Source organism: Oncorhynchus gorbuscha, linkage group LG08, assembly GCF_021184085.1.
Source record: "Oncorhynchus gorbuscha isolate QuinsamMale2020 ecotype Even-year linkage group LG08, OgorEven_v1.0, whole genome shotgun sequence".
Lineage (NCBI taxonomy): Eukaryota > Metazoa > Chordata > Actinopteri > Salmoniformes > Salmonidae > Oncorhynchus > Oncorhynchus gorbuscha.
This window is the reverse complement of record NC_060180.1, coordinates 20735823-20763166: the sequence shown is the minus strand read 5'-3', so window position 1 is coordinate 20763166 and position 27344 is coordinate 20735823. Positions and strand designations below refer to the sequence as shown.

The 27344-nt window shown below is 42.4% G+C and overlaps 1 protein-coding gene across 1 annotated transcript in view; it reads left to right on the top strand.

Annotated features, from left to right (window-relative positions):
* Window positions 1-841: 841 nt before the first annotated feature.
* Window positions 842-27344, top strand: part of LOC124041313 — a 29988-nt gene continuing 3485 nt past the window's right edge. The window contains exons 1-6 of the mRNA XM_046358772.1: window positions 842-1229; window positions 10332-11167; window positions 19612-19773; window positions 23597-23762; window positions 24636-24769; window positions 24958-25079. Coding sequence (XP_046214728.1) covers window positions 1154-1229; window positions 10332-11167; window positions 19612-19773; window positions 23597-23762; window positions 24636-24769; window positions 24958-25079 — 1496 coding nt within the window. The 5' untranslated portion in view covers window positions 842-1153. The remainder of the gene's footprint in view (window positions 1230-10331; window positions 11168-19611; window positions 19774-23596; window positions 23763-24635; window positions 24770-24957; window positions 25080-27344) is intronic.

Sequence of the window (27344 nt, the reverse complement as noted above, 5' to 3'; positions counted from 1 at the left end):
ATTTAACTTGTGTTGTTCATTCGGTACATGGGAATTTAACCGCAAAATGTACTTTTATCTGCATTATGTCATTACGCACAGCCTTTTATCCGCAACAATTGGATGGAAACTTAGCTTGTGGGATAAAATGAATAATCTTTTAGCAGATATTATTTTGCTGTCAAAGAAGATTAGGAATTCTACTGTGAGGCAGACTGGATCATCCAATCCATATTAATTTGCTTTGGTATTTCCTGGACCATGTGAGAGTTAATAATGAAAGACAGAAAAGCACATTCTCCATTCTGTCTCTATACCGAGAGACAAAAGTGAAACAGACCTGTTTTATGATAAGCATAATTGACACATGATGCAGATCCCCCTCACTTTTCCTATGACAAAGTGGTGACAATTTTAATTGAAAACAATCACCGTAAGTTACTTAATTGTTACTCAGAAATGATTTGATATTGAGATAAAAATGGCTGCATTGGACATTTAAGAAAATCTCCATCCTTCTATATATTTCAGTGAATAATACTACATCTGCCAATCGATCCCCTCTATCCCTTCACCCTCAGGATGAATTGGAGTCCCTGGCTTCTCCATAGTCTTTTCCCATCCTCTTCCTTCTCCCATCTTCCCTCCCTTCCCCCGTCCTCCTCTCTTTCTCCCCCCCTCCTCCCTCTCTTCTCTCCATCCTCTCTCTCTCCCCCCTCCTCCTACCACTCTTTCCTCCCTCCTCCCTCTCTTCCCTCCCTCCCTCCTCCCTCTGGCTGGCTGCCACTCCTCCCAGCGACTCTGTGCGTGTTGTCTGTTGAGGCCGGCCCCCTCTCTCTCCTCTGATGGAGGAGTGAAGCTCACTGACACACACTCACAGACGCAACACGCCACAGGCAGGCTACCAGACAGACTGGCAGACAGGTAGGCAGCAGTCAGGCAACATGACCCAAACAGGGAACAGCCTCAGCTCTGTGACCTGTGACAACAGATGCCAACCACAGAACTGAACACTGAAGTTTACTTTGAGAGCCTCAGGGGAGCTGGAGTAAGCAGAGAATAAGACAAATAACAAGACGGGATGAGGAGTGCTTGACTGCTGTTGTTTAGGCTGAGGAGGAGGGAGTATTTTACTAACTTTTTCTGCACTTTCTGAACCTGTGGAATTCCATTCATGAGCCAGAAGACTAAAGCCAGCATGGTATTCAGCTGGCAGAAGTCCTTTGCCATTCTGACCCCCTGGAGGAAAGGTATAGTACACTTCATGTAACCTGTCTCTATCTCTTATGCCATCATGATGTCTCATCCTACCAGCTGTCTATAGCAGCTGGATTTGCTAGCACAAATTGTAATTTGAGTGTCTGCTGGATGTGTTTTTGTGGTTGGAGACAGAGGTGTAATTTCAGCCTGAAGGTAGAGGGTGTCTTTAGTTAACAGCAGTGGGCTTTTATGGTGTCTGGATTTTAGGAGACTAATTGTCTCATCACATGAACAACTCCTCATATCCAAAAGCAGACATATATTGTCTCACATCCACATGGACTTTTCTCAGTAAACTGGGGAGAGTAAAGTGGCCGTGTTACCTCTTTGGTAGTTCTATTAAGGACCAAGGATGCATTTTGTGGTAGACTTAAAAGGTTGCTAAGGGCAAGACAACACATTTGCTTTGCTGTGAATCTGCAGGTGCTAAATTCAGAACTTTACTGACGGAAGAGAACTGGACTTGATACAGTATAAATGGTCTCTTGATTTAGAATAAGCCAGAGTATGTGCTTTTATTACACAGCCTAGCATGGTTCTATTTTGAAGCTCAGACAAAACAATTACTTTGCTTTCCAATGTCAATAAATGTAATTGCTACCATTGGGGAGTGACGTTTAAACAAAAAAAAAATCCTAATTTGTGTACCATCTGTTTGTTATATACGCCCCAAGCTAAAGCGAGGCATCTTGTACAGACGTGCAGCAAACAAGTAGGTTGACTTTTCAAAACTCAAGCAGTGTCATGAAATAACAAAAGCTAACGGAAAAGGGACATTAAAAGTCTGTGCTGTGGATCTGTTCTAAACAGGACAGTAAAACACGTTCAATCCTCATCCTCATGTCTGGAGAATATTAGATTACATATGGTAATCAGCAGACTAAAAGCTTTATGTTGTGTGTTTCAGGAAAAAAAAAAAGTTTCAAAATACCCTGACACAAAAACAAAGTGATGTTGTTTTTAGGACCTGTTGATAGTCACAGAATCGATGGGGCCCCAGAATCGATGGGGCCCTTGTGATACAGTGTAACTCCTCATTTTTCTTCCACTTCTCATTTCTCCGCATTCCAAGAATCCGCCTCTATCAGATAACGATCTCAGCTTATGTACAGTATGTCCTCCACACCTGTTGGGAAGGATTGTTCCCCCCCACCAGATCCTCAATTTGTTTTGTCCTGAGACAGAAAATTCCCAGCATTGTTGTAGATGTGAAAGAGCTTCGACCCTCCTTGGCAGGAATCACGTTGTTTGTCATGATCCTTGGATTGGAAGAAAAGGCCCATTGTAAAGATAACACTCACATTGTGAACAGTACATAAAGACAAGGCATTTATTGGTCTATTCTTGTGATGTCCTATTGTTGTCATTTGATCACTGTTTAGTTCACAGCAAGAGGATTGTCTCAAAAACTGATTGTGAATTACAATGACATTGTAATTCTTCTCGGGGAAAAAGGAGCTAACATTGAGAAAACGTCCTTGGCTCTATCGTTGTGCATAGTTTCCCTGAGCAAATCCTTAGTCATGTTTGACTTTGTTTTTTTTTTACATTGTAGCATTCCACAAATGAATTGTCCCTTCTTCCTCTCCCCATATTCATCACCCTGACTCAGAGCCAGGCAGAACGGCACGTAGTGGAATTCACTGCTATATGGAATCATCCTGTTTGGAAAGGGTGACAGGAATGATTCAGCCCCTGAGGTATTTGAGAACCTGAAGGGAGTGAGAGAGTACTCTACACATTTTCTTCAACTATGTATGAACTGTGTCTTGATGCCCTATTTTTTCCAGTGTGATCCTGCCACAATAATGAATGATGATCACAACAATGACAACACACCTATGCCTGTTAGTGGTTGGATGAAATGCCATTTCATAGGGTTATCGGTCATAAAAATCTGCATTTCGTGGATTACTTTTGAGGATGTAATGGTCAGCAAAATCATCCTTTTCTTTTTCAAGAGGTTAAAAAGCCAATGGCTGTGTCAATATCGGATTCATTCATCCAACATCCAACAAAATTGGGAATGACCTATTAAAACATATTCATGTTGATTTGCATTCAATTAAGAGGTAAACTGAGTTGGTTGGTGAGGGGGATTGTGGGAGGATTCAAACTCCAGACCTCCTGTCGGAGGAAACTGGCCCCAAGGAGACTTTACTTGCGTTAGCTCTCCTGCACATTCTTGTCTTATCCTAAGGGCGTCCGATAGTGGGGAGTGGGGAGCGGGGCCCCTGCACCTCCTAGCTCACGTTGATAAAGGGAGTCTGGGATCCCTCCCCAGGGTCGACGCCACGTCCAAGGAAGAGGTGGAAAGGGAGAAAAGATACCAGGCCTGTGTGTTGAGAGACACGCAGCCGAGAAGAGACCTGGTTGGCTTCCTTGGGTTTAGGATGGGCAAGAGATGGGGGGAAGGAGTCAGATGGAAGTTGTGTGGCGGTATTTCACACCTCACCAGATAGGACACATGGTTTCTGTCACCTGAACTGCGGTGGAAATTATGTTGGAAAATGTTGTTTTCCATGGGTCAATTGAATTATAATTGTGTTGTCATAGAATTATAAATGTGGCTCTTGAGGATTCACCTCCAGTTACCATTACTTCATAAACAACTTAAGGGTGAAACTTGCAAAAAAAGAAAATGATAATAGTGACTTAATGACTAGCAGTGGGCATGAAGGTCTATCAGCAGGCTTGTGACCACCCAAAGTGCTAACAGAGAATGGACATTCTGCTAAACCCCCCGGCTGTAAAAATTGCAGGCTTGTCACAGCCTGTTTATGACCTTTCCACTTAGAATCCAAGAAACTTATGGAATGAACAGTTTAGCCCAGGGCTTACACATGCCATCGCCCAGAGCCTGACCCACTGGGTTAATTCAACGTCTATTCCACGTTGGTTTAACGTAATTTCATTGAAATGTGGTGGATAAAACATTGATTCAACCAGTGTGTTGCCAGTGGGGAGCTCATGTGTCCTGCCCTTCCATTATGAAGAGCACACTTGCTTGGGTAGATAAAGTTATTGAGGAATACGCACTTTTCAGTGAGTGGAAAAAAAACTTCAGTTGTAGCTCTTCTTGGTCTAGTTGAAGCAATGGGAGACTTTCAGTTCAAATGTATATGCTCAGCCTAACAACAATCTGTCATGCTCTAGTTATAAATCATCTGTTTGTTGGGATTCCAGCTTCTACCCTTGAGGGAGAGAGCAGTAGTGGAATATTGAGTCTGCACGTACACAGGTCAACACACCTCAGGGAGGAGCTGTGATATCTAATGGAGGAAACAATCACACACACACACACACCCACGCCGCAGAGAAGAGGGACGGATGTCACCTCTCCTTACAGCACATATTTTAGCCACTCCCAATCCCACCAGCCTCTGGCAACACACTGGTGCTGGCTGGATGTGTTTTCCCTCTGTGAGGGAGTGACAGCCACCCAGGAGCTTAAACCTTTGTTCTCACAGCAGAGTGGAGGCTCCAGGCATTTGGGAGGGCAGCAGGGCAATCCATCTGCTTTATCGAAACTCTCCTTTAGTGAGATCATTGTAAAGTTGATTTTCAAATGACTTTTTTTGGTTGACCAACCTGAACGACAATATTATACTACACGTCTGGAATGTTAAATTAATGTTGCGGCAAAACGTCTGACTCTGTCATTTCTGACAGAAAGGAGGCTAAATACGAGTCGAGAGGGGCGGACAGTGTGTAGCCTAATTACATGTGTGGGGTTACTCAGCCTTGCTGGAAACAGGCTGACTCCACTGAGCCTGTTCAATTACAGTGTAGGATTTCAGATCTGTTTTGTCTTTCCTATGATGACACCTGGGAGATGTTGACACCTGCTTGGGTGTAAGACCTGGTGATTTGTGGGATCAAACCAAGCAGATTGTGTCACAATGGCAGTAGTAGGATTAAGTGGTTGAATAAGCAAGGTGACTTCAGTGTGTAATTAAAGTCACTCTGGTCCCATGTTTTTGTCTGCTGCTAATTCAGAGGAACTGGCAATTACTGCATTTATACAAAAATGTATGATAAGACAGCATATACCGAGCAGAAAACAGAAAAAAAGTTTATTCTCAAAGAAATATTGTTATTCTCATTTCTTGAACAAAATTCTCTATTTACTTTAATCCATTACAGAATGTTTTTTTTTTATTCATCTCCAGCTTTTATTAATTCCCACAGTCTTGGTTTTGAAAATAAATTCCTGGTGTGTTCAGTCACAGAAAAATGGATCCGTTTTCTCTTAATGTTGTTGATTGAGAAAAGATGGCTTGGATAAAAGGGACTTCACAAATGGTTTACTCTAAGCTTATTCTGTGTAGGCAACCTGAAACATAGCAACCTTTGCATGATTGATGTTACATTTGAGTCATTTAGCAGACGCCCTTATCCAGAGCGACTTACAGGAGCAATTCAGACCAGCAACCTTTCCGTTACTGGCCCATCGCTCTGAACCACTACACTACCACTTCGATTGGCTATTGAGTGAAAACCTATAGCCAAAACCACTTGACCAAAACCTGGTAAACTTCTCCAACTCAGTCATTCCAATACTTCTTCTGAAAGATAAGTTCTTGAAGAAAGAGTTTGTGGTTGAGGAAAATATCTTGTTTGTATTTGACAAAACACATAACTCCACTAATGTTCATACTCCTGGTTACTTACAATATATTGCATTATTCACATTCCAAGCTGCCTGGAGCTGGGCGAGGTGCTGTTTGATCTCTCTGAACAGAGAGCCAGGTCTCTAGGTCGTTAATTGAAAATTAGATTGTTTTCTCCTCATGGCCAACAGCAAACATGTCTCTTCTTCAGCAAACCCCTGCGCTCAATTACAAGCCCAGCACTGCTTTAAAGACTAGTGGATATCAATACCTGGGTTGTTCCACCAATTAGGTGCCTTTTGAGGTTTTATTTCACCTACATTTAATATACTATCATAAAGAGCATATGTTCACTTAATAAGAAGAAGTTACATTTAAAAATGACTATAATAAGTGCCAAACAAAGTAACAGGGTTGACGACTTTATCTTAAATCAGCCATAAATCCCCTTGTGACAGGGAGAATGGAAGCTTTTTGTGTGCAACAGGGAGAGGCAATTGAATGCAAACTTCACAAAAACATTTCTAGCCTGTTGTTCTATTCGTAACAGGGTTAATGTGTTATGCTCGAGAAAATACCAGAAAATGGCCAAAAAGAGTAGAACCAGCTCAACTGCTTTAACTCACAACAAAATACCTAGGGCTTTACAATGGTGGTGAAAACATGGAGAAATGTTGGGGGTTAAGTGGGTTAAAATCCTCCTAGAATTCGCATACAGTAGGATGTACACAGGGACATATCAAAATGCAGGATTTTGGCACGTTAGCAAGTCTTAATTCATATTCAAAATCTGATTTATTGAATTTTCGATGTGGTCTATATTAAAGGGCACTTCATTTAATATAACAGGCTTTTAAAATGTAATACTTGTGCACAAGTTCTACATAAAATATGAGAAGGACGCAAAAGGCACATATTTCATGGAACGACCCACCTAGGAGGTCAGGGAACTTTTACGTATAGAGTAAATGACTGCTTGTGGGAGTAATATATTAGCTGCTAAACATTAAGGCAATGTGGTTTACAATTTTATTGCATGTTAAAGCAAGCTCAGATTAGTTTTTTTTTTGGGGGGGGGCAGTTGGGGAGCTTTAGTTTACAGTATAGTAAATACAAAAATGTTGTAACTTTCAATCCAAAATACAACAGCCTACATATTGTGCAGTATGTCTGTCTACACTCTTCGAAAAAAGGGTTCCGAAAGGGTTCTACGGCTGTCCCCATAGGAAAACCCTTTTCGATTCCAGGTAGAACTCTTTTGCTTTCCATGTTACATGGAACTCAAGAGGGTTCTACCTGGAACCAAAAAAAAGGTTCTTCAAAGGATTCTCCTACTGGGACAGCCGGAGAACCCTTTAAGGTTCTACACAGCACCTTTTTTTCTGAGAGTATATAAGATGAAGTGCAGCACAGTAGTCGTTATGCAGGAGATCATTAGTGTTGCTCTTTAACTATCTACTCCTTCTTATCTGTTACCGCTGTGTGAGATACACCAGTTCCCATTACACTCCTGTTGATAACACGACTGACTGTAGACTGACTTGAAGCCAATTAAGAGATAGTCAGGGCTGTGCTGCTGGAGTTACACATGGACTGCAGTCTCTCGTATCTCCCCCAAGGGACCACCGCCTTATCAAGGCTTAGGGAGCTGCTGTAAACGGGTATACATGTGATATTTCTTAGTTGTTTTACAGTACAGTCATACCTCGAGGACCATCCTAGACAACCATTTACATACTTCTGATTGGACTGCTGAGGTTTCAGGAGTGTCCATGCTGTGTGTTCCTCTGGGAGCGACAGGGCTTGGTTAAATGTGTATTTCAGTTTGTTTTAAAATGTGTTATTACTTGATTTATTTTATTCAGGGAAGCACCATGTGATCCTATATGAGCTTGGTTTGGGACTTAGTGTACATGCTGGATCAAAGGCTGTATACTCCAGGGACATGTTCAAGAACGACTTACCTCAGAAATAACCCACACTGATACTAGTCTTTTATCTGATGCTGTTTGATCATCTTGGGCACAATAGGGCCTGAACAGTGTCTAAGTAGTTGTACTTTTTCTCTGACCACGGTGGAAAAAGTAATGTGCTACATTTGACGGAAACAGGAAATACGTTTCCTTGCCTCCTCTGCAAGAATTTGTTTTGGGAATACGATGTCTTGAGTTGAGCGAGTGCAATTCTTTCCACATGTAACAGTAGCACTATGGGAGTGGCATGAATAAAATACACATCTCATTCTAATCAGGTGAGACATACCAAATGACGCATGTAAAACACATGCAATTATGGGGATTAATAGGAATTCATGATATGTAGCTAAATAAACATTGGGATTTTGACTGAATGTACTTTAGTTGAACACATAAAACTGGGGATTTGAATGAGACAACACATGTAGGCTACACTTTACTGCATATGCAAGTATTGTCTTCTGATACTAATGTTAAAGTTAATGCCCACCTTGACAGCACTGAGCAACAGTATCATTTATGAATCTTTTCAAGAGGCTAACTTTGTGATATGGAAAACCCCACCTAACTTTTCCACAATACCTTGATCCACTAGCTTTGGCCAATTTCGGTACATGTAAAATAATGGGAAAACACAGACATTTTGAATGGGAAGAGACCTGAGCCAGAACCAAGTCTGATAGGACCAAATAAGATTGAAATGCTATCATTGTTTTGGCAGAGCCACTATCCATTCCCAAAACAATATTATCACAACAGATTTTTTTTCTCATGAAAAACATGGGTGCACTTTGATTTTTGTGGATGTTATTCACAGTGAAATAAAAAAAACGACAGGCTTTGTTTTGTGAGAAAAAGCTGCAAACAAACATGGTAGAGGTATCTCCACCTCATATACCCCTCTGAAATTCGAACTTAATTCCATACTAAAATCATTAAATAAAGCAATAACTCATTCATTTAACTTCAAAAGGAGAGAAACCGTATCACTGTCATGATTTATTACAATGTAATGGACTGGCTGCCATTAAATCTGACACATCACCGTTTCCAAATAGTTTGGCAGTTGATGTTTTAATAAATTGTGGTGGTTACACCTACTTCAAATCAGTTTTGTGTACTCAGCTCAATGACTCATTTCCTGCCAAATAGGTTTCGGGTATATAACGCAGCCTGAGCGCCTGTGAATTTCATTATTTATCATCCTACCCATGTCTCTTCCCCTCCAATCACAATGTCCGCCTGCCTCATTTCCTAACAACCAGAGATGCAATTACCCTATTAGTATTTATACTTAAATGACCCACCACACCTCCTTAAGTAGGCATCATGTTAGAACGTTTTGTTTTATTTTGTATCCGTGAGCGGTACTGGGATTCAACTTATATTGATACTCAAAATACTTTAGTTTTACTAGTCTTTTAGTTTTCACAAACGTGTCCTCCAACCTCCACCCCCTTAATAAAGTTCCCTCTAAAGTGGATGAAATCACTGGATTTATAACTTTTTAATCTCAAATCTCTATGGGCCAGATATTAAATTTAAACAGCGGCTATTCCCCAAACCTTCTTTATTGTTGAAGTTTGATCTAACAATCTACTATTATGTTATACCAGAAAGGTTTATGGGCTAGATTTGCAGCACAGGACTAAACCTTTTTAATTGAGTAATACTAATATTTAATTAAAACCTCTTCGCTGCTCAAGGATATGGTGGTATGTACGTTTGTTGTTCTGGAATTCAAGGTAAGTGAAAAAAAGAACGTTTGATTGACAGCGATGAGTATCAGATTGCACGTGGCGAGAAAGCGGAGATGTTACATACGAGTGCCCCATAATGGTATTAACTGGACCTTAAGATCAAAGCTGGACAGCCCAGTGTGGGGCACCGGCAAATAATGTGCCCTAGGGTATTTGTGTACCTCCGAGTTGAAGAATGCTGGATGGTTTAAAACCAGTCCTCGGGTTTCACAGGAAGATCCTCAAAAATCTCTTGGATCTATGTTTTGACAGTACATCTGTGTCATTCATGGTCACAGGAATTGGACATGCAACTGTGAGTCTTTTGGAATAAAAACACCACCATCCCGCATACACAAGAAGAGAGACTTTTTTCAAATGCTTGTGTCTACCCTCTCAACTTCTGTGTCTTACATTTTACTCTTTGACATCCACTCTCCTTAGGAAAGAGATATTGTAATTAGGTGTTAGGGATGTTCACAGATATTCTGTCTGTTGTCAAAAAAGGTAAATTTTTTTAATCAGAAAGAGTTAACTTTGAAAGAGTTAGCATTCGGACAATGGTATTTTCGAAGCCCTTAGGGTACTGCTATGCAACACTTGAAAACTGGCATTCACTCAAGTATTTATTTTGCATTTTATTTCATTTCATTTGGGGATAACTGAGTGAAATTCAAGTGACTTGTGGGAACATTCGAAATAGGCAACTCTGCTAATGCACAAAAAAAGGCTGTTTTACTAATAATGCTTCTCATTATTCACAGGAAAGGGGGACAATGTGCTGGAAAATGAGGTTATCCTGACCAAGATGAAGCTCTTCAACAACTTCCATGAGAAGCTCCTCAACAACGCTGTTGATTCTTCATCCACTATCGCCATGTCAGTTTCTGAGCAAGACATCTCAGAGCCTGTCAAAGGCTTGGAGGGGAATACTGACTTGGATAACATGCCTGGACAGTCCCTGATGGAGTCAAGCTCAGACTACCTGTCAAACATTTTCTCAAACTCTCAGCTTTCCAGGCTGTACAAGTTTGAGTCAGAGGACTCAGGGGTGGAACTGCCCAGTGGAACCAACTCTCCCTCCACACCCACCGGCTCTGAGCAGAGCTTTGTGGTCCACAGCCGGGAACCCTCCTATGACTCCTGTAACCTCAACACTCCTGTCCCTACCCCAGAACCACTCCTCACATTTGACCAGTGCTCTGACACCAAACAAACAGAGGATATGAGAGACACACCATGTATGACTGCAGACAGTGCTGTGCAGGAGTGTGATATGGTGGAGTCGGGGGTTGAACTCAACACAGAAGTTGAGAGGGTAGACCTTCATATAACTGAGAAGGACATAGACATGGAGAGGGCCCAGCACACAGCCTTGAGGGACCCCACAGAGGACGGTAAAGGGGGTTCAGTGCAGCTGGGTGAAAACAAGGCTGTAACTGAGGGAGTCAACTCAGAGAACACAAAGCCCAGGAGACAGTGCTCTACAGGGGCCTGTGACGATATGACAGGGGTTGACTTTGAGCAGCGGCCTCTGAGGAAAGGCACGACGAGTGACAGCCTGGAGGAGTATATGGAGGAATGCTGCAGACTGAGTGAGGTAAAGATATTCTCTGCCCACTTGTTATTTACTCACAACCTCTTGGCTTCTCCCAGGGCTGCATGTAAGCCCACAGATATTTCTAATGTTTTATATTCTGTTTTATGTTGTAACCATAAAGTGTTATTTATGGGGAAACTATTCCTGACACAGAGCGATGCCTTAGTGCTGCTGTAGCTATGCCATCTGTGTACTTTCATCTGCAACATTAGGTCTGTTGAACAGAAGCAGGTACCTTGTGCTTCCTTTTATTTATATTTAACACATTTCCTGCTGTCTTTGTGCTTACAAAGTCAGTGAGCGACGGCAATTAGCAGGGCTTGTTTTGACTTCCTCCAAATCGGCAGGGACTTGAGAAAGGCCCCTTTTGGGTGGTGGACAACAAACATCTTTACACTCCCTGTCATTATCCCTAATTACCAACCCTTCCCAGCCTCTATGTCACCAGCTAATCACAGAACCTCTAACGACAACAAGTCTCCAGGAAGCTCTCTCTATGGGCAGGAAATTGGGGGAAATTGTGTGTATTTTGAGAGAAATTATCAACATTGTCTTTGAGATTTCAAGAGCGTGCTAGATTAAAACTAAGGTGAATCAAACCTCTAAAAGACACTAAATTAGGCAATAAAGGTGTAGACCACGTCACATTATTGCAATATGAGAATGTCATACTGTTATAAGATTAAAAGGGAACAGTAGCTCATCTTAAACCCCTATTTATGGGTAAAAAAAAAGAAATACAGTATTCTCATACTGAACCTCCATGGGGCTATGACCTCCTTAGTGAGATAGCTGAGCAACAACACGCTACTTGACCCATTCATAATGGCCAGTAGAGGCACGTTCCCATAACGAAAGCTTGCCAATGAGAGCGGTGTTTTCATTCATGTCTGTAAAAAAAAAGTCTTATTTTTCATGTTCCAAATGAGAAAACAGTGTCCTCTTGCGGTGCTGCACCCGACAACTGTGGAGCTTTGCCAACCAATACTAACCTGTGTGATGTGCTGCTCAACTCATCACTATCAGCTCTCAGGACCATCCTTCATGCGGCGTCAACATGCACCTTCATCTGAATGTCTTGCTGATTTTGGTTTAGAGTGGAAATGAGAATCATGATAGAGAAACGGTTCATCTGACTGAAACACTTTGATGTTGTTCCAAAAAAATGTTCTTCATTTTTGAATGTTTGCATAACATTTATATTACTGTAAGAAGGCCAGTCGTGGATTTAATGAGGCAATAAGTGATACTATGTGCAACAAAAGTTAACATTTTTGTTGGCTTAAGTAAGCCTGGGACAGTTTGGTGTGCCGTCTCAAGCAAGCCAAGATGAAAGTGATGCCCATGACATCTATGACCTTTTGACAATTTCCCAGGACATAGATGGCTCTCTCTTCAGATCATATCTTGGATGACACCAGAGCTGGTAGTTGATCTCAAATCCTTTACATGAAACATACCATTTTCAACAATCCAATATTAATAAATGAGCCAACTAATCAGTTACACAATTTGAGGTGGCCAAACTAGAAAAACTAGGCCCGACTTCAAACCCCACATCTCTTAACAGATACTTCCCCATCTCTTCCTCAAAAGACCTTTCACAACAATGTCACGTTCAAAAGACCCAGTCAAGACAAGGTTGTATTATGGCATACAGTTGGGGAATCTAAACACAGGGCCCGGTTGCATACAGGCTGAAAGGAAAAGGTGGAGAAAGCATGTGTTACAGTGTGGGGGCTTTATTCATGCTGCCGCATGTCACACAGCACCTGTTCATCTGGCTGTGGGGATATTGTCCTGGATAACCAGCCAGCTCCCCCCCTTTCTCTCTCATCTGGTTCCTGCCGCTCCCTGGAACCAGGGCCGGACGTCCTACCTAGACGCATCACACAGGTGTCAAATTGCTCCAATTACTCACATATTTACCCAGATAAAACCCTTTGATAGCCATCAGGGCCCCTTTAACGGACCAGTCGACTGGCTGGCGGGTGGCAATTATTTTGGGGGGCCCCTCCGTGCTCTACTTTAGGGGTGCATTGCTGACAGGCAGTCCAGTCCGGTGGTTAAACTATTCATCATCATGGAATTTGTTAAACGCCATTGGCACTTGGATTGGAACCAGTGCTATGGTCAGATTATATGAAAGTATAACTCTTTGGCCATGCACACCAGAGGTGGGTTTCGCTTCGAAGGAGGAAGGCATATGAGGAAATAACTCTGTGCCTACTGTAAAATATGATGATGGATCTTTGATGTTATGGGGCTATTTTGCGTCCACTGGTCCTGGAGCCCTTGTTAAGGTCAACAGCATCATGAACCTTAGCAAGTACCAGGGGATTTTAGCCAAAAGCCTGGTTGCCTCTGACAGGAGGCTGAAACTTGGCCGCAAGTGGATCTTCCAGCAAGACAATAACTCCAAGCACACATCAACATCCACAAAGAAATGGTTAATTGACCATAAAATCAACAGTCTCTGGACTTGAACCTTATTGAAAACCTGTCATTCAAATTGAGAGGGCCGTCCATAAATGCAGACAAAGGATATCAAGGATCTCTAAAGATTCTGTGGAATGGTCTAAGATTCCTCCCTATATGCTCTCCAATCTCATAAAACGTCTTATAGAAAGCCTCAGTGCCGTTATCCTTGCAAGGTGAGGTATTGAATTGTATCTCTGAACAACTGTATTATTATAACACAATATAATACTTTTTTTGTGCATAGAATATAGGGCAGTATTTGCAATATTTACAACTTTATCAACGGTGCCAATCATTTTGGAACTGACTGTAATTTCACCATAAAGAGAAAACGTTTATCATATGGATGTGTTTAGCTATCCGTCTGATCTCATGCGTGCAGGTCTCTATCCTTCGGGGGAACCACATGACATTCAAAGCATATTTCCCCTTGCTTGACTACCCAGACTCCTCCCTCCGGCCAAACTCTATGCCACGCCCATGGACGTTAGTTTATTCTCAATTTCTTCTCTGCACTGAGTTGCTTGGCTACCCAGACTCCTCCCTCCGGCCAAACTCTATGCCACGCCCATGGACGTTAGTTTATTCTCAATTTCTTCTCTGCACTGAGTTGCTTGGCTACCCAGACTCCTTCCTTCGACCAAACTCTATGCCACGCCCATGGACGTTCGTTTATTCTCAATTTCTTCTCTGCAATGAGTTGCTTGGCTACCCAGACTCCTCCCTCCGGCCAAACTCTATGCCACGCCCATGGACGTTAGTTTATTCTCGATTTCTTCTCCGCACTGAGTCTGGATCTGAGTACCTCTCTGACCCTTCACTGAATGCGAACACATTCAGGGCTGTCTGATTGATCCAGAAACTGATGGGTTGGGCCAGAGCCAGAACACGGAGGTTTTGAAATTCATTATTGGCTTTAATACTCTGATTGGTTAGAGACGATCCACAGCTGATTACTTTATTTTGTACAACCCCCCTAGTGCCACTCGTCACCACAAATTACTTCAATGATGGCAGTCTCAGACCAGGGCCGGCCTGCCCAGTAGTGTCTCTCCAGGATGCTGTTGGAGAGTTGCATCGCTGCAAATCAGGAATAATAAAGCCAATGCAACTGCCTGGTTTACAAAATGGTAGGCCAACTACATGGATGGACATTCATACAATTCCATTGCGGGCTGACACTGTAGGCTACACCCCAATAAGCACAGACAGATGCCAACGTCTTTAGGATGTCTTTTTCTTTAATCCTGTCCGGACGTCTTTTTTTATGTGCGTTCAGGACCAGCCTCGAACCAATTATAGACGTCCATGTTTGGTTCAGATTTGGTGTGGTCAGACCAGACTTGAGTTAAACGTCCACGGACTGTGATTTTTGTACCAGTCTGGACCAAATCTGGACCAAATCTTAACCAATCATAGACATCGATGTTTGGCTCAGATTTGGTCCGGTCTGGACAGGCCTTGATTTGGTCCAAAAACAGACGTCTATAAATGACATCCTTCAACTTTCATTCAGAACTGAAAATGAACCAGATTTCAACACCCGGAAAATGTATATTTTAAACGTCCGAAAAATATGTATTTTCAACTTTAATTCAGAACCTAAATGTCTGGAAAATACTTGTTTCAGACGTCTTTTCAACATTTTGCTTACTGTGAATATTCTAGATATATGGGGAATACGAGGGCAGAAAAATATGTCCCCCTCTCCCCTAGGGGTGGCAGAACAGCCAGGCATTATGTTGCGAACAACAGAGCAGCGGAAATCATTTTGTTTGAGTCGTCAGGCTATATTTCCCCCTCTGTTGAAGGATGTGTGGAACACTGTGAAATATGATGTCATAAAAGAATGAAGACGAGGGGAAAGATGGCAAGCCCTGCTAATTGAAATGGTGGTCCTGTCGAATTCCACAGCTGCAGCCCATAAGCATGCACATGATTTACAGTACTAAACACACGTTCTAGGGGTTTCATATTCTTTCCACTGATTCATCTATTTATGATGAACTGACCTGTGTTGATCGTGGTGCTCAAGACCTCTGTGGAGTATGTGATAGGTGCTGTAAATAATATTTAAGTCCAATGTCAGGGATTGCAATGGGCCATACATGACTAATGTAGCTGCTGAATTTATGGTAGACACCCAAGTACTTCCATGGGTTATTGTTGGCAGGTAGTAAGATAAACTTAGGTAGACCAGAGTCTTAGTGAGGTGTTGTTGGTGGCTAACAGAGAGAGGTAGCTAGCATCATTGGGGTAGTTAATCTCACCACTGACCCATAATGGCACTATGCCATACATTCTGTCTCTGTAAATCCTCAAGACCCTCTTTTCCTGTCAGCACAGACACACAGTGTGTTCCCCATAGAGTGCCAATGGAGATATACAACTCTCTCCCTAGATTGTGTGTGCTGAAAACAAATGGGTCTTCTGGACAGAAAAGCAGTATACGTGTACAGCACGTATCTTTCTCCCTATCTCTGTGTGCACCTCACATCTGGCACCGCATTCCTTTCCAACACGGTCATGTTTAGGAAAGGATTTTTTTGATGCGGCAGACACAGTGGAAATCTCCAGAACCAAGGCCCGAGGAGAGCCTCAGTTCTTCACCGCAGTCTTTGATATCAGCATATCATGCTCACATTTTCTATGTTTAGCTAGAATAATATTCAAATCTTCAAACTCAAATTGTTGTCATTGTCAAGGCAACGGTTGGTCTTGTTGTATTGGCTTCGGAAAAGACCTCCCCATAGGTCTCATTTTAACAAATGCACCTCTCCTATATCTCTATTTCACACTTTCACAAATTTGACGGAAGGAGCCAAGTGAGAACTCATTCTCTAACTAGACCAAAGCCTGGCAATTTATCTGCTAGCCAGCGATTCCCACGTTTGAAACATTGTTACCCCCTCACAACCTATGGGGCCAGAAGAAGCTCTGAAAAAGGGTGGGGGCATTCCCGGGACCCTGAGCGGTGATAAAATCAGTCCCACCCTGCGTCCATCACCGCCGTAGCCGATCTGAGTAAGACCTTTAAAATAGGCTACGGGGCCAGATGGAATACCAGGACGCTTACTCAGAGCATGCGTTGACCAGCTGGCAAATGTCTTCACTGACATTTTCAAACTATCCCTGACCCGGTCTGTAATACCAACTTGTTTCAAGCAGATCATCATATTACCTGTGCCCAAGAATGCCAAGGTAATATAAATAATAATATAATAATAAAGGTAACCTGCCTAAATGACTATCGCCCGTAGCACTCATATCTATAGCCATGAAATGCTTTGAAAGGCTCACATTTACACCATCATCCCAGACACCCTGGACCCACTCCAATTCACATACCATCCCAACAGATCCACAGATGACGCAATCCCTATTGCACTCCACACTGCCCTCATCCACCTGGACGGAATATGTTGGAATGCTGTTCATTGACTACAGCTCAGAATTCAACACCATAGTCCGCTCCAAGCTCATTACCAAGCTGGGGAACCTGGGACTTAATATCTCCATCTGCAACTGGATCCTGGGCTTCCTGACAGTCCGCCCCCAGGCGGAGCGTAGACAACAATCCATCTGCCATGCTGACCATCAACACCGGGGCCCCTCAGGGGTGTGTGCTCATGTCCACATCACTAAGGAATTAACATGGTCCACACACACCCACACAGTTGTAAAGAGGGCACGACAGCGCCTCCTCCACCTCAGGAGGCTGAAAAGATTTAGCATGGGCCCTCAGATCCTCCAAAAGTTCTACAGCTGCACCATGGAGAGTATCTTTACTGGCTGCATCACTGGTATGGCAACTGCTTGGCATCAGACGGCAAGGCACTATAGAGGATAGTGAGTACAGCTCCCTGCCATCCAGGACTTCTACCAGGCAGTGTCAGAGGAACCAACACGACCCTGAACAGATTCTACCCCCAAGCCATAAGACTGCTAAACAAGACTCCTAAATAGCTAATCAAATCTCTACCCGCTGGTGCTACTGTCTATTATCTATCCTGTTGCCTAGTCACTTTAACCCTACCGATATATACACATAGCTACCTCAATTACCTCGTAACCCTGCACATCGACCTGGTACTGGTACTCCCTGTATATAGCCATGTTATTTTTACTCATCATTGTTTTTCCATTATTCACTATGTATTTATTCCTCACGCCACTATTTCAATTATTTATTTTTCATCTTTAACTTTGCATTGTTAAAAAAGGACCTGTAAGTAAGCAATTCACTGTTATTCTACACCTATTGTTTACAAAGCATGTGACAAATAAAAATGGATTTGAAGACTGCTACCGGTCTCATATCCTTGGCCCATGACTTACTGTGTGTGAGGAGGAATCTCCTCCTTATCTTAATGAGCCCCCGTAAAACAGAGCTGGGATGGCCAGGCTACAGGCTAGACTAAAGGAACAGGCACCTGATCACTGTCCACCCGACTGATCATCGCTGAGGCCCTGGTCAGACACCTGCATGTCTGGGGAGATAAGGGGAGAGCCAGGACAGTACTGGACTTCTCCATGAGTCATTGACAAATGTTTCAAAACCACTGTCTGGGAAATGAGTAGCCGGTCAAGACTGTGTGTAATTGGGCAGAATGTTCCTTTTTCTGTCAGTGGAAAGGAGTGATTTCAGTTCTCCTGACTGTTATGAATTTGTGTCCCAATATTTGGCCTGCGTTTCCATTAGTGGACAGGTTCCTTACTGGAGTTTCACAGAAGTTGCACGGAAAAGCCTTCTGGGGGGAGAAAGGCTTCGAACTGAGCTTACTTCCTGCTTTTGTTGGGACACTGTGTGAAATGTGGACGATTGTATAAATATTTGCTCAAAATGCCCTTTTCATATTTCTGCAAATGTGAACATCTGCGCCTCTCGGGCTAACGGTCACACCATAAAACAAACATACAAACAATGGCACACAGCCATGTCTTTGTGTTCCCACACCAGTGCGGTCATAAGTTTGAACAAAATCGGCAATCACTGAACTTCTGCTCCAACCCTCTTAAAAAGGCACTACGTCTGTTTTTCCCAGACCCTTGACATCGCCATGTCTAAGATGATCATCCAGCCACCACTGCCATCAATCACACGACTACAAACGTATGCAGTGCCACTATGGTATGACGAGAGATTATGCAATACAGTCAGGATGAGGCTAGACCCTAACATAAATTCATATGAGTCACATAATCCCTTCCAGAGTCGACTCCTCCTGGTCAATGTTGACATGAAGCTAGGGAAAGACTTAGTGGCCCACGGCAGCAGGGGAATGCATTTAGTAGTAAACAAACTCAACCGATATGGTTAACATGTAACAGGTCGTAAAATATCCCATAGGAACATTCCTGTTTCGATAAAAATGTAATGAAATAAAATGTGTTGAATACCAGAGAGGATGGATACCCTCCCCAGCAGGTTACATCATCTAACATCACCCTCTTGTTAAATCCACTGATCCTTTTAGGCATGTGATGCGGCACCTTTAAGGTGATGTTATGACTGGACCCAAGAATTTCAGAGGACCTAATGTTTTTTTTTAAATCACACATTAACTTTTTGGTGGATTAAGGACCAGTCAATGGTTTAGCCTTTTATTAGGCATGACAAAGGAATGACAGAGCGATATAAACCACTGAAATCATTTGACCGTTTACCTCAACAATAGATTACAGCTCTCTCTCTCTCTTCCCCTCATAAAAACACTCAGTTGAATTACCTACAAGCAGTAGCCCAGTAAATCTCATTGCTTACTGGTTACCCATTGTAAAGATAAGGAACTATACAAACAACACATTCTTACAACCTTTCCTCAGAGAACATGTGGTAGTGTCTTGAAACAAAATCTGTACATTTCACATCTAGTTCTCAACCTCAAAAGTTAAATTAGCAGCCCTACAGAGACCTATGACCTCACTAAGCTCACCAAACCCTCCTCTCTTTGATTCCTCAGGTCCACCAGGCCAGCTCCAACCCCCTGGGCTCCGGACTGGGCTACCTGGAGCACATCTGCCAGCTCATCGAGAAGATTGGTCAGCTCCAGGAGCACAACCTCAGGCTGCAGAAGCAGATCTGTGGTCTGCAGAAGGATGGAAAGATGGCCAAGAACAAAGAGGTGAGTCACATACTGTACAGACAGTACTATAAACTATCATTATCAGCATACTCACACAGTCCTGTCTTTGGAGTCGCATCTCCATTAGGTTAAACGTGAATGTTCTTAACGTTAGGGTATTATGATTTATCTTATTTACGAAGCTCCTAAAACTGTTGTAAAAACGTTGTAAAAGGCCCCTGTAGGTAGTGTAGGACAGACCCAAGAACTTCGATCTTTGATTTGCAGTTGACTGCTGTCCAGGTGGTGCAGAGATAGCTATACATGCTTTGAAGTGAGCGATTATGACCCACAGGGACGGACTGGCCAAATTTGGTCCATCTTTCGCCCCCAGCGGGCCTGTTTAAATTGGGATTTTAGTGCAGAATGATAATTATTGGGCCTATATTGGGGGCATCAAGGAAAATTAATTGGCCCGATGTGGGGGCCTCGAGACAAAAATAATGGTCCGGTATGGGGGCCTCAAGGGAGAAAAAAATGGTGGTGTGTTAGACATGACACGGACGATTTCTGGTCTCAGTTCGTCCTTGCTCACTCATGCTGTCCCAGTGTACATTTAGCGGTTTCCAGAATGGCAGTAGGATGAACGTGGATGAAAGTGTATTTAATAAATAGAACAGCTTGGTCCAGTCCTCTTTAAACATATGAGGCACACATTTAGGAAAGTCCTTATAGCATGGCACAGAGACACCTTTATGTTTATACCAAAGTCATTAATAACAAGCACCAGGGGCTTTTCCTGACACCTGTTTAGAGAGAGCAGAGGAGTTAGGGTCTGTAGCTGGGACAATGGTGCATCATTCCTGATGATAACTAGACTACCTGAAAAATCAACATCCGAACCCCAGCAACATCATCCAAATGAGATGATTTACCGGAATTGAAAAATAAACAAGAATAATCTGTTTATATCTGAAATTATGTCCATGTTAGCTAATCATATTATGTAGCTGTAATATCACTGTCTTCACAGCTATTCAAAATTAGATATAGGTAAAGGTTCAAACAAATGTGGCTATGAAAATGCACAAAGGCAAGGCCAACGTCAGCATTAAAATAGGGCAATTTACGTTTTTTTGTTTCTCTGTAGCAAGCACCAGTTAGAGTAGCATTCCAGTAAACTCTCATAAATTAGCTAAAAATCTTCTCAGTTAACAATGTATAACCTATAAAATCCCAAGGCCAGCTCTCCTCACTCTTGCTTTCCGTTCCCAAACAAGATGAATAAATTGGCTCTGAATGTAATATTACCAACGCCAGAGAGAGACAATACCATTGGCTATTTATGGATTTAAAAAAGAGTTGTGCCGTTGTTTAAAAATAATCTGTATGGTAATAACATGGGAACATGGGTGAAAATGAATAAAACATGAATTGAATAGAAAGTTAGGAATGTATAGTTTAGAGTGCTAGCACTACCTCAATTTTATGTTTCAGTATCGGTTGAACCCAACTCAACAAGTGTTCATAGTTAGTCTTTCGGAATCAGCTCAACACAAGAAAAAAAAACTCAACTTGGATTTGAAAAACAACAACCCAGGCACTAGATTTGGGTGACACCTTATTGCATTGTATTCAACTTTGCCCCCTCTCTTGTGACATTTGCCTGTGCTTCTAAAGAAAAGTACTCTGGCATTGTGTGGATGTCTCGCTTTCCTTTTGAGACTTTGGCACAATACCGGAGCGGCTATGTTCAGGGGGTTACAGAGAGCTTGTTCCAAACTAGCTCTGTCAGTTTGGGCCTGGGGGCCGGAAAAGCTTTCCACTGAAGCAAAGGGTGAGCCCAGCAGGAGCCTACACTTCAAAGTCTTCAAAGAGAGAGAGAGAGAGACAGTGAGAGAGGGACAGTGAGAGGGACAGTGAGAAAGGGGCATTGAGAGAGGGACAGTGAAAGAGATCCCAAAAAATGCTCTTTCAAAAACAACCACATGCTCTCTAACTAAAAACTCTCTTCAACAATCTTAGCAGGACTTACAATTCTTTAAGGTCACCAAATTCGGATATGATTTTACCTCGATAATGATAACTTTCCATTCAAATGTAAGATACACGGACATAATGTGGGTGTCATTCTCTCTGGGCCCAATCCGGTCTTTAAGGATGTGCACACGATTTTCAGATGGTTTTGAGGACCACACCAGCTGTCCTCCCAAGCGTTTAGCAATAATTTCCCCTGCTGTGAGTGTTTCTATGTTTAGGCCACAACCTGAAAAATGTAGATGACACATCAAAAGGATGAGCAAGTCAGCTGGGGCACATCTAAGCCCCATGAATGGTGGTGCTGACACTGTGCCTAGGCCCATCTACCCAACCTTTCACATCAGCACCAGGGTCACTGCTGGGCTCATTATAAAACACAGAGACCCATACAATTGCATTAGAGCCAACCTACCACGACCAGGGTGGTTTGGGGTTTCTTACGATCAGTCAGATGAACTGAGACGCACAAAAATATCTAGAATCAATACTAGAATGGAAGAAAACTTTAATCAAGTTTCTAATGTGAGCAATGAATGTGCGCTCACTTGTCAGGCCTCAAGCTCCCCTTTTCCTTATTCTAAAATAAGTACTACCTCAGACAAAGGAGCCGTCCGAAGGCTGTCCCTGGGTTATTGAGAAACGGGATGTGATGAAGGGAACATTCCAGAGCCGGAGTGTTCTGGACCTTCCCTTTTCCCCTGAGTGCACAGAGACATAATGCCTCCAACAGTTTAATCCTCTTCTTTTGGTCAGAGGTCAAATGCCTGGTGTGGGCGGCCCTCTGAGTCCCCAAAGGTGGGAGCTGCCTCCTTCTAAGGGCTAAGTACACACAGATGGGGTGGTCCTTGGAGAGGGCAAAGACCACCCCTTCTCAGTAGAGAGGGTGTCTTCATAGAGGGGAGAGTGTGGTTGTGGGTCCAGCGGGGATATCAGACTGTGGTCAAAGTTCAGTAAAAACTAAAACAAAGCAGTGGAGCAGGACTTCAGTGGTCATTCATCATGCCATGCTTACCCATGTTTCGGTATAAACGTCTAGTGGTTGCATAACAGGCCATTCAGAGTTCAAATAAGGATTTCCGGGAGAGAGCACTGTCCAGAGATGGTTATTTTAGTGTAGAGTTTGCACCATGTGTCCAGGATAGAGTTAACTTCAGTGCGGAGAATGAAATTATTTTGCACAAGATTAGGAAATGACTTCACCTAAATGAGTCACTTGGGTTACAGCTCTGGGTTCTGAAGTTGTGCAGGTGGCGAGTGTGTAACATTCACGTGATGAAAAATCCCCCTACTGTAAAAGTGACACTGCAAGTTTGATTGTTAACAATGAAGCAGGAAAAAACAACTCTCTTCTCCAGGCTTTCATCTTATTCCATTTATGCTACTGCTGGGCATCTGCGTGGTTTGAACTTCAACAGGATTTTACGTTAGCGTGGATGTGACGTCCAGAGTTTCCTCAGCTGGGATAAACGGATGGGAACTTTTTCCAGCTCTAAACAATGACTCGGAAAGTCTCTCTGATTTTTCTGTGAACTACCACACATGTAACTGCATAGCGCATATGTTGTAGGCTTATGTGAAGAAAATAACATTTTGGCAGCAGAGAAGGCCTAAAAATGCAAGATTGTGATGGCCAAAGCACATTTTCAGTCTTTGTAACAGGTGGTTGCTGTCTGAGTCAAATAAGTACTGTCGGAGGACCCTTGACCCCACGAGCGAGAAAAACAGTAAAACTAGATTCTGATTGCAAATACATTTAATATGCAGTGTTTTCTCATTGTTTTGATGTGGTGGTTTGTCCGTCCTACTCACAGTCCTGTACACTCTCTTCCTGTCTGTCCCCCAGGACTTCTTCCTGCAGCACTGTAGCTGTGGAATGGCCGGCCTGGCCTTTCAGGAACAGAAAAGACACTCCAGGAGTGAGTACCTGACCACATCCATGAGTGGCACCCTCTCTGACCTCTCCACCATCCCTGAGGTCACACGTCACACAGGACTCACAGCCATGAGAGGTCAGTTAACTGCTTAATAACATGATAACGACCCATAATCAACATCCAGTCAACTCTCCTCACTCAAAATCCAAAGAATATGCCACACATTCTCAAAAAGTGTTTTTGGTGCAGTTTGACAGTCATTTCATCAGATGTTTTCTACGCAACCTTTTCGTTTCCCTCAGAAAACCAGTGTATTATTTCATTGGCAGGTAGATTAGCAGTTAATAACCTGCTCCTGCGGGCCTCATTCAGTCACACACAACGACATAAGAGCGAATTAAAATACATGTTTCCCCAACGTTTTCCCGAAACAGATCTAATGGGTTTATTAAAACATTATGAGTGAATCGTAGGTTTCAAAACGTGACCGGGTGACACCCAAGGTGTGTTTTCGCCTTATCTCACATAACATTCCAAGGAATGCTAGTCACCCAGGAACAGAGTCTTTTCGCCAAATGTTTTTAACCCTCCTGTTTTCGTGCAGGTCACATTCCCGCAGGTGGGCGGGTGACAGTAACGTGGTCCAGAGGAGATCGCTAAATTATTACTTGAGCAGGAGAGGGAAATTCCTGGCATTCTGCATATGGAAGGAACATATAACGTACCATGGATTTAGGAATTTCTTGCTCCTCCAATAGGCAAGATTCTGGAAACTGGAGCTGGGAAGTAGGGGGATGGCAAATGGTCCTCCCTGTACTGCGATAACAGATTGAGGGGGTGGGGAGGTTGAGTGGGAAGTGGTGGCAGGGCGAAAACAGGGTATCCTCTGGGACAGCTGATTCACATCACCATGTGTCATAATAGTTTCCCCCCACTATGAGTAGTGAGTGGTTCCAGCCCTCATGACACTAATTCATATCATATCTCTCTCTCTCCTTCTCTCTATAGAGAGTGACCAAGGTAATAACCAGCCCCTGGTGCCCCTTTGTAGGAGGGGCCTAAATCGGAGGAGCTACACAGAGGGAGAGACACGCTCCTATCTCTTTGACAGTACAGAGGGTCTCTCTGCCCCACACAGACGGGTGAGTCACAAACATTCCTCCTCTGACTCACTGGGCTGTGCACAACAGCCTCAACCCCTGTTTGCGGTCCAATTATGTACATCTGCACAACACAATGTTACAGTAGATTTAAAAACACACTGTCCTGATCAAACAGTGGGGAAAGAACCTATTTGTTCATGCTGAGATATGCATGTTTGGTTGTGTAGGTGAGTGAGAACTACACATGGGGCAGAGTGAAGGATCTGGTGAAGAAGACCAAGCTGAGAAACCAGAGCAGACTGGGACAGACATCCACCTCCCTGAAGAGATCCTGTCCACAGCTCTACTGGTGAGGACCTCTCTATACTCTAAAGTCTTTTCTAAAAAATACAGTATTTACAGTGCAGTATTTCTTAATAAACACACAAAGAAACATTATGAATACCACATTGGAAATGTCCACAAAACATAACAATCAGGACTTGGCTGTTGTCTCAACTTGTCAGCCATTTGAGATTGTCTGTTTAGCTGAAGAAACTAAAAAAAGGTCACTAAAGATAACAGTTGGAGCTTGTTGGTCCTTCAAAGTTGTGTGAACATCTTGAACTGATCATGAACAGAGAGGTTACGTTGTAATTAATCACAGCTCTCTTTAGTTTCATCATCTTTTGTGGGTGTGTGCACCTACTAACTTTTAAATCCTTTAGTCTTTGTAGAAAGAGGAGTTCAGACTGTCATTGGCAGTAGGTCATAGGTTGTGTTTATAGAATGACTCAACTCCTGCTTTCTAGAAAGAAAAACACTGAAAATACTGAAAATGTCCGACCAACTGATATCATCTTACCATTTAGAGATAATTACTTAAAGCTACAATATGGGCAAAATTTGCATCGAACGTGGAGGTATACAGTACCAGTCAAAAGTTTAGACACACCTACTCATTCCAGGGTTTCTTTATTTTTACTATTTTCTACATTGTAGAATAATAGTGAAGACATCACAACTATGAAATACATAACCAAAATAAGTGCTAAACAAATCAAAATATATTTTATATTTGAGATTCTTCTAAGTAGCCACCCTTTGCCTTGATGACAGCTTTGCACACTCTTGGCATTCTCTCAACCAACTTCATGAGGAAGTCACCTGAAATGCATTTTAACTAAAAGGTGTGCCTTGTTAAAAGTAAAAATTTGGAATTTATTTCCCTTTTAATCCGTTTGAGCCAATCAGTTGTGTTGTGACAAGGTACGACGGTTGGTATACAGGAGATAGCCCTATTTGGTAAAAGACCAAGTCCATATTATGGCAATAACAGCTCAAATATGCAAAGAGAAACGACAGTCCATCGTTACTTTAAGACATGAAGGTCAGTCAATACAGAAAATTTAAAGGAGTTTGAAAGTTTCTTCAAGTGCCGTCGCAAAAAACATCAAGCACTGTGATGAAACTGGCTCTCATGGGGACCGCCACAGGAAAGTAAGACCAAGAGTTACCTGCAGAGGATAAGTTCATTAGAGTTGCCAGCCTCAGAAATTGCAGCCCAAATAAATGCTTCACAGAGTTCAAGTAACAGACACATCTCAACATCAACTGTTCAGAGGAGACTGTGTGAATCAGGCCTTCATGGTCGAAGAAAAGCATTCCAGGTGAAGCTGGTTGAGAGAATGCCAAGCGTGTGGAAAGCTGTCATCAAGGCAGAGGGTGGATAGTCAAATTATAAAATATATTTAGATTTGTTTAACACTTTTTTGGTTACTATATGATTCCATATGTATTATTTCATAGTTTTTATGTCTTAACTGTTATTCTACAATGTAGAAAATAGTACAAATAAAGAAAAACCCTGGAATGAGTAGGCATGCCCAAACGTTTGACTGGTGCTGTATATCTGTCATTCTCATTGAAAGCAAGTCTATGAAGTTGTATATCTTTTCTGTGTGTGCTATTTTTATGCTGCCCGTTTTTAAGTTTCGTTTTTGCGTCTTTTACTTTCGTTTTTGTACAAAATACAATATTTTTGCTTATGGGAAATATATTTCACCGTGGTTTCGATGGTACAAAAATTCTCGAAACTATAATTACTTGTTTTGTCACATAAATGGAAATTAGGCAAACTGTTAGAATTTTAGCAACCAGGAAATGCAACATGGTCTCAGAGCATTTCGTATTATTCTGTAAGTAAATCCATGTTCGGTATGGTTACATAAGACAGATGGTTACTTAAGGCAATGAATGAAAGGAGGGTGGTTTTATGGGGTGGATAGTTTGTCGTATAATTTGAATGTCTTGCAACTCAAAGATCGTGAGTTCAAATCTCATCTCGGACAACTTTAGCATTTTAGCTAATTTGAAACTTTTCAACTACTTACTACTTTTTAGCTACTTTGCAACTACTTAGCATGTTAGTTATATCTTCCCGTAACCTTAACCCTTTAAAAGAACTCTGACCCCTAGCCTAGCTAATGTTAGACTCCTACCCACCTAGGTAGATTTCGTAACATATCAAAAGTTTAGCAAATTCGTAACCTATTGTACATTTTGCAAAACTAACAGAAATTGTAATTCGCAATATTTCATACGAAATGGGTGATGGACAGCCACAAATTAATAC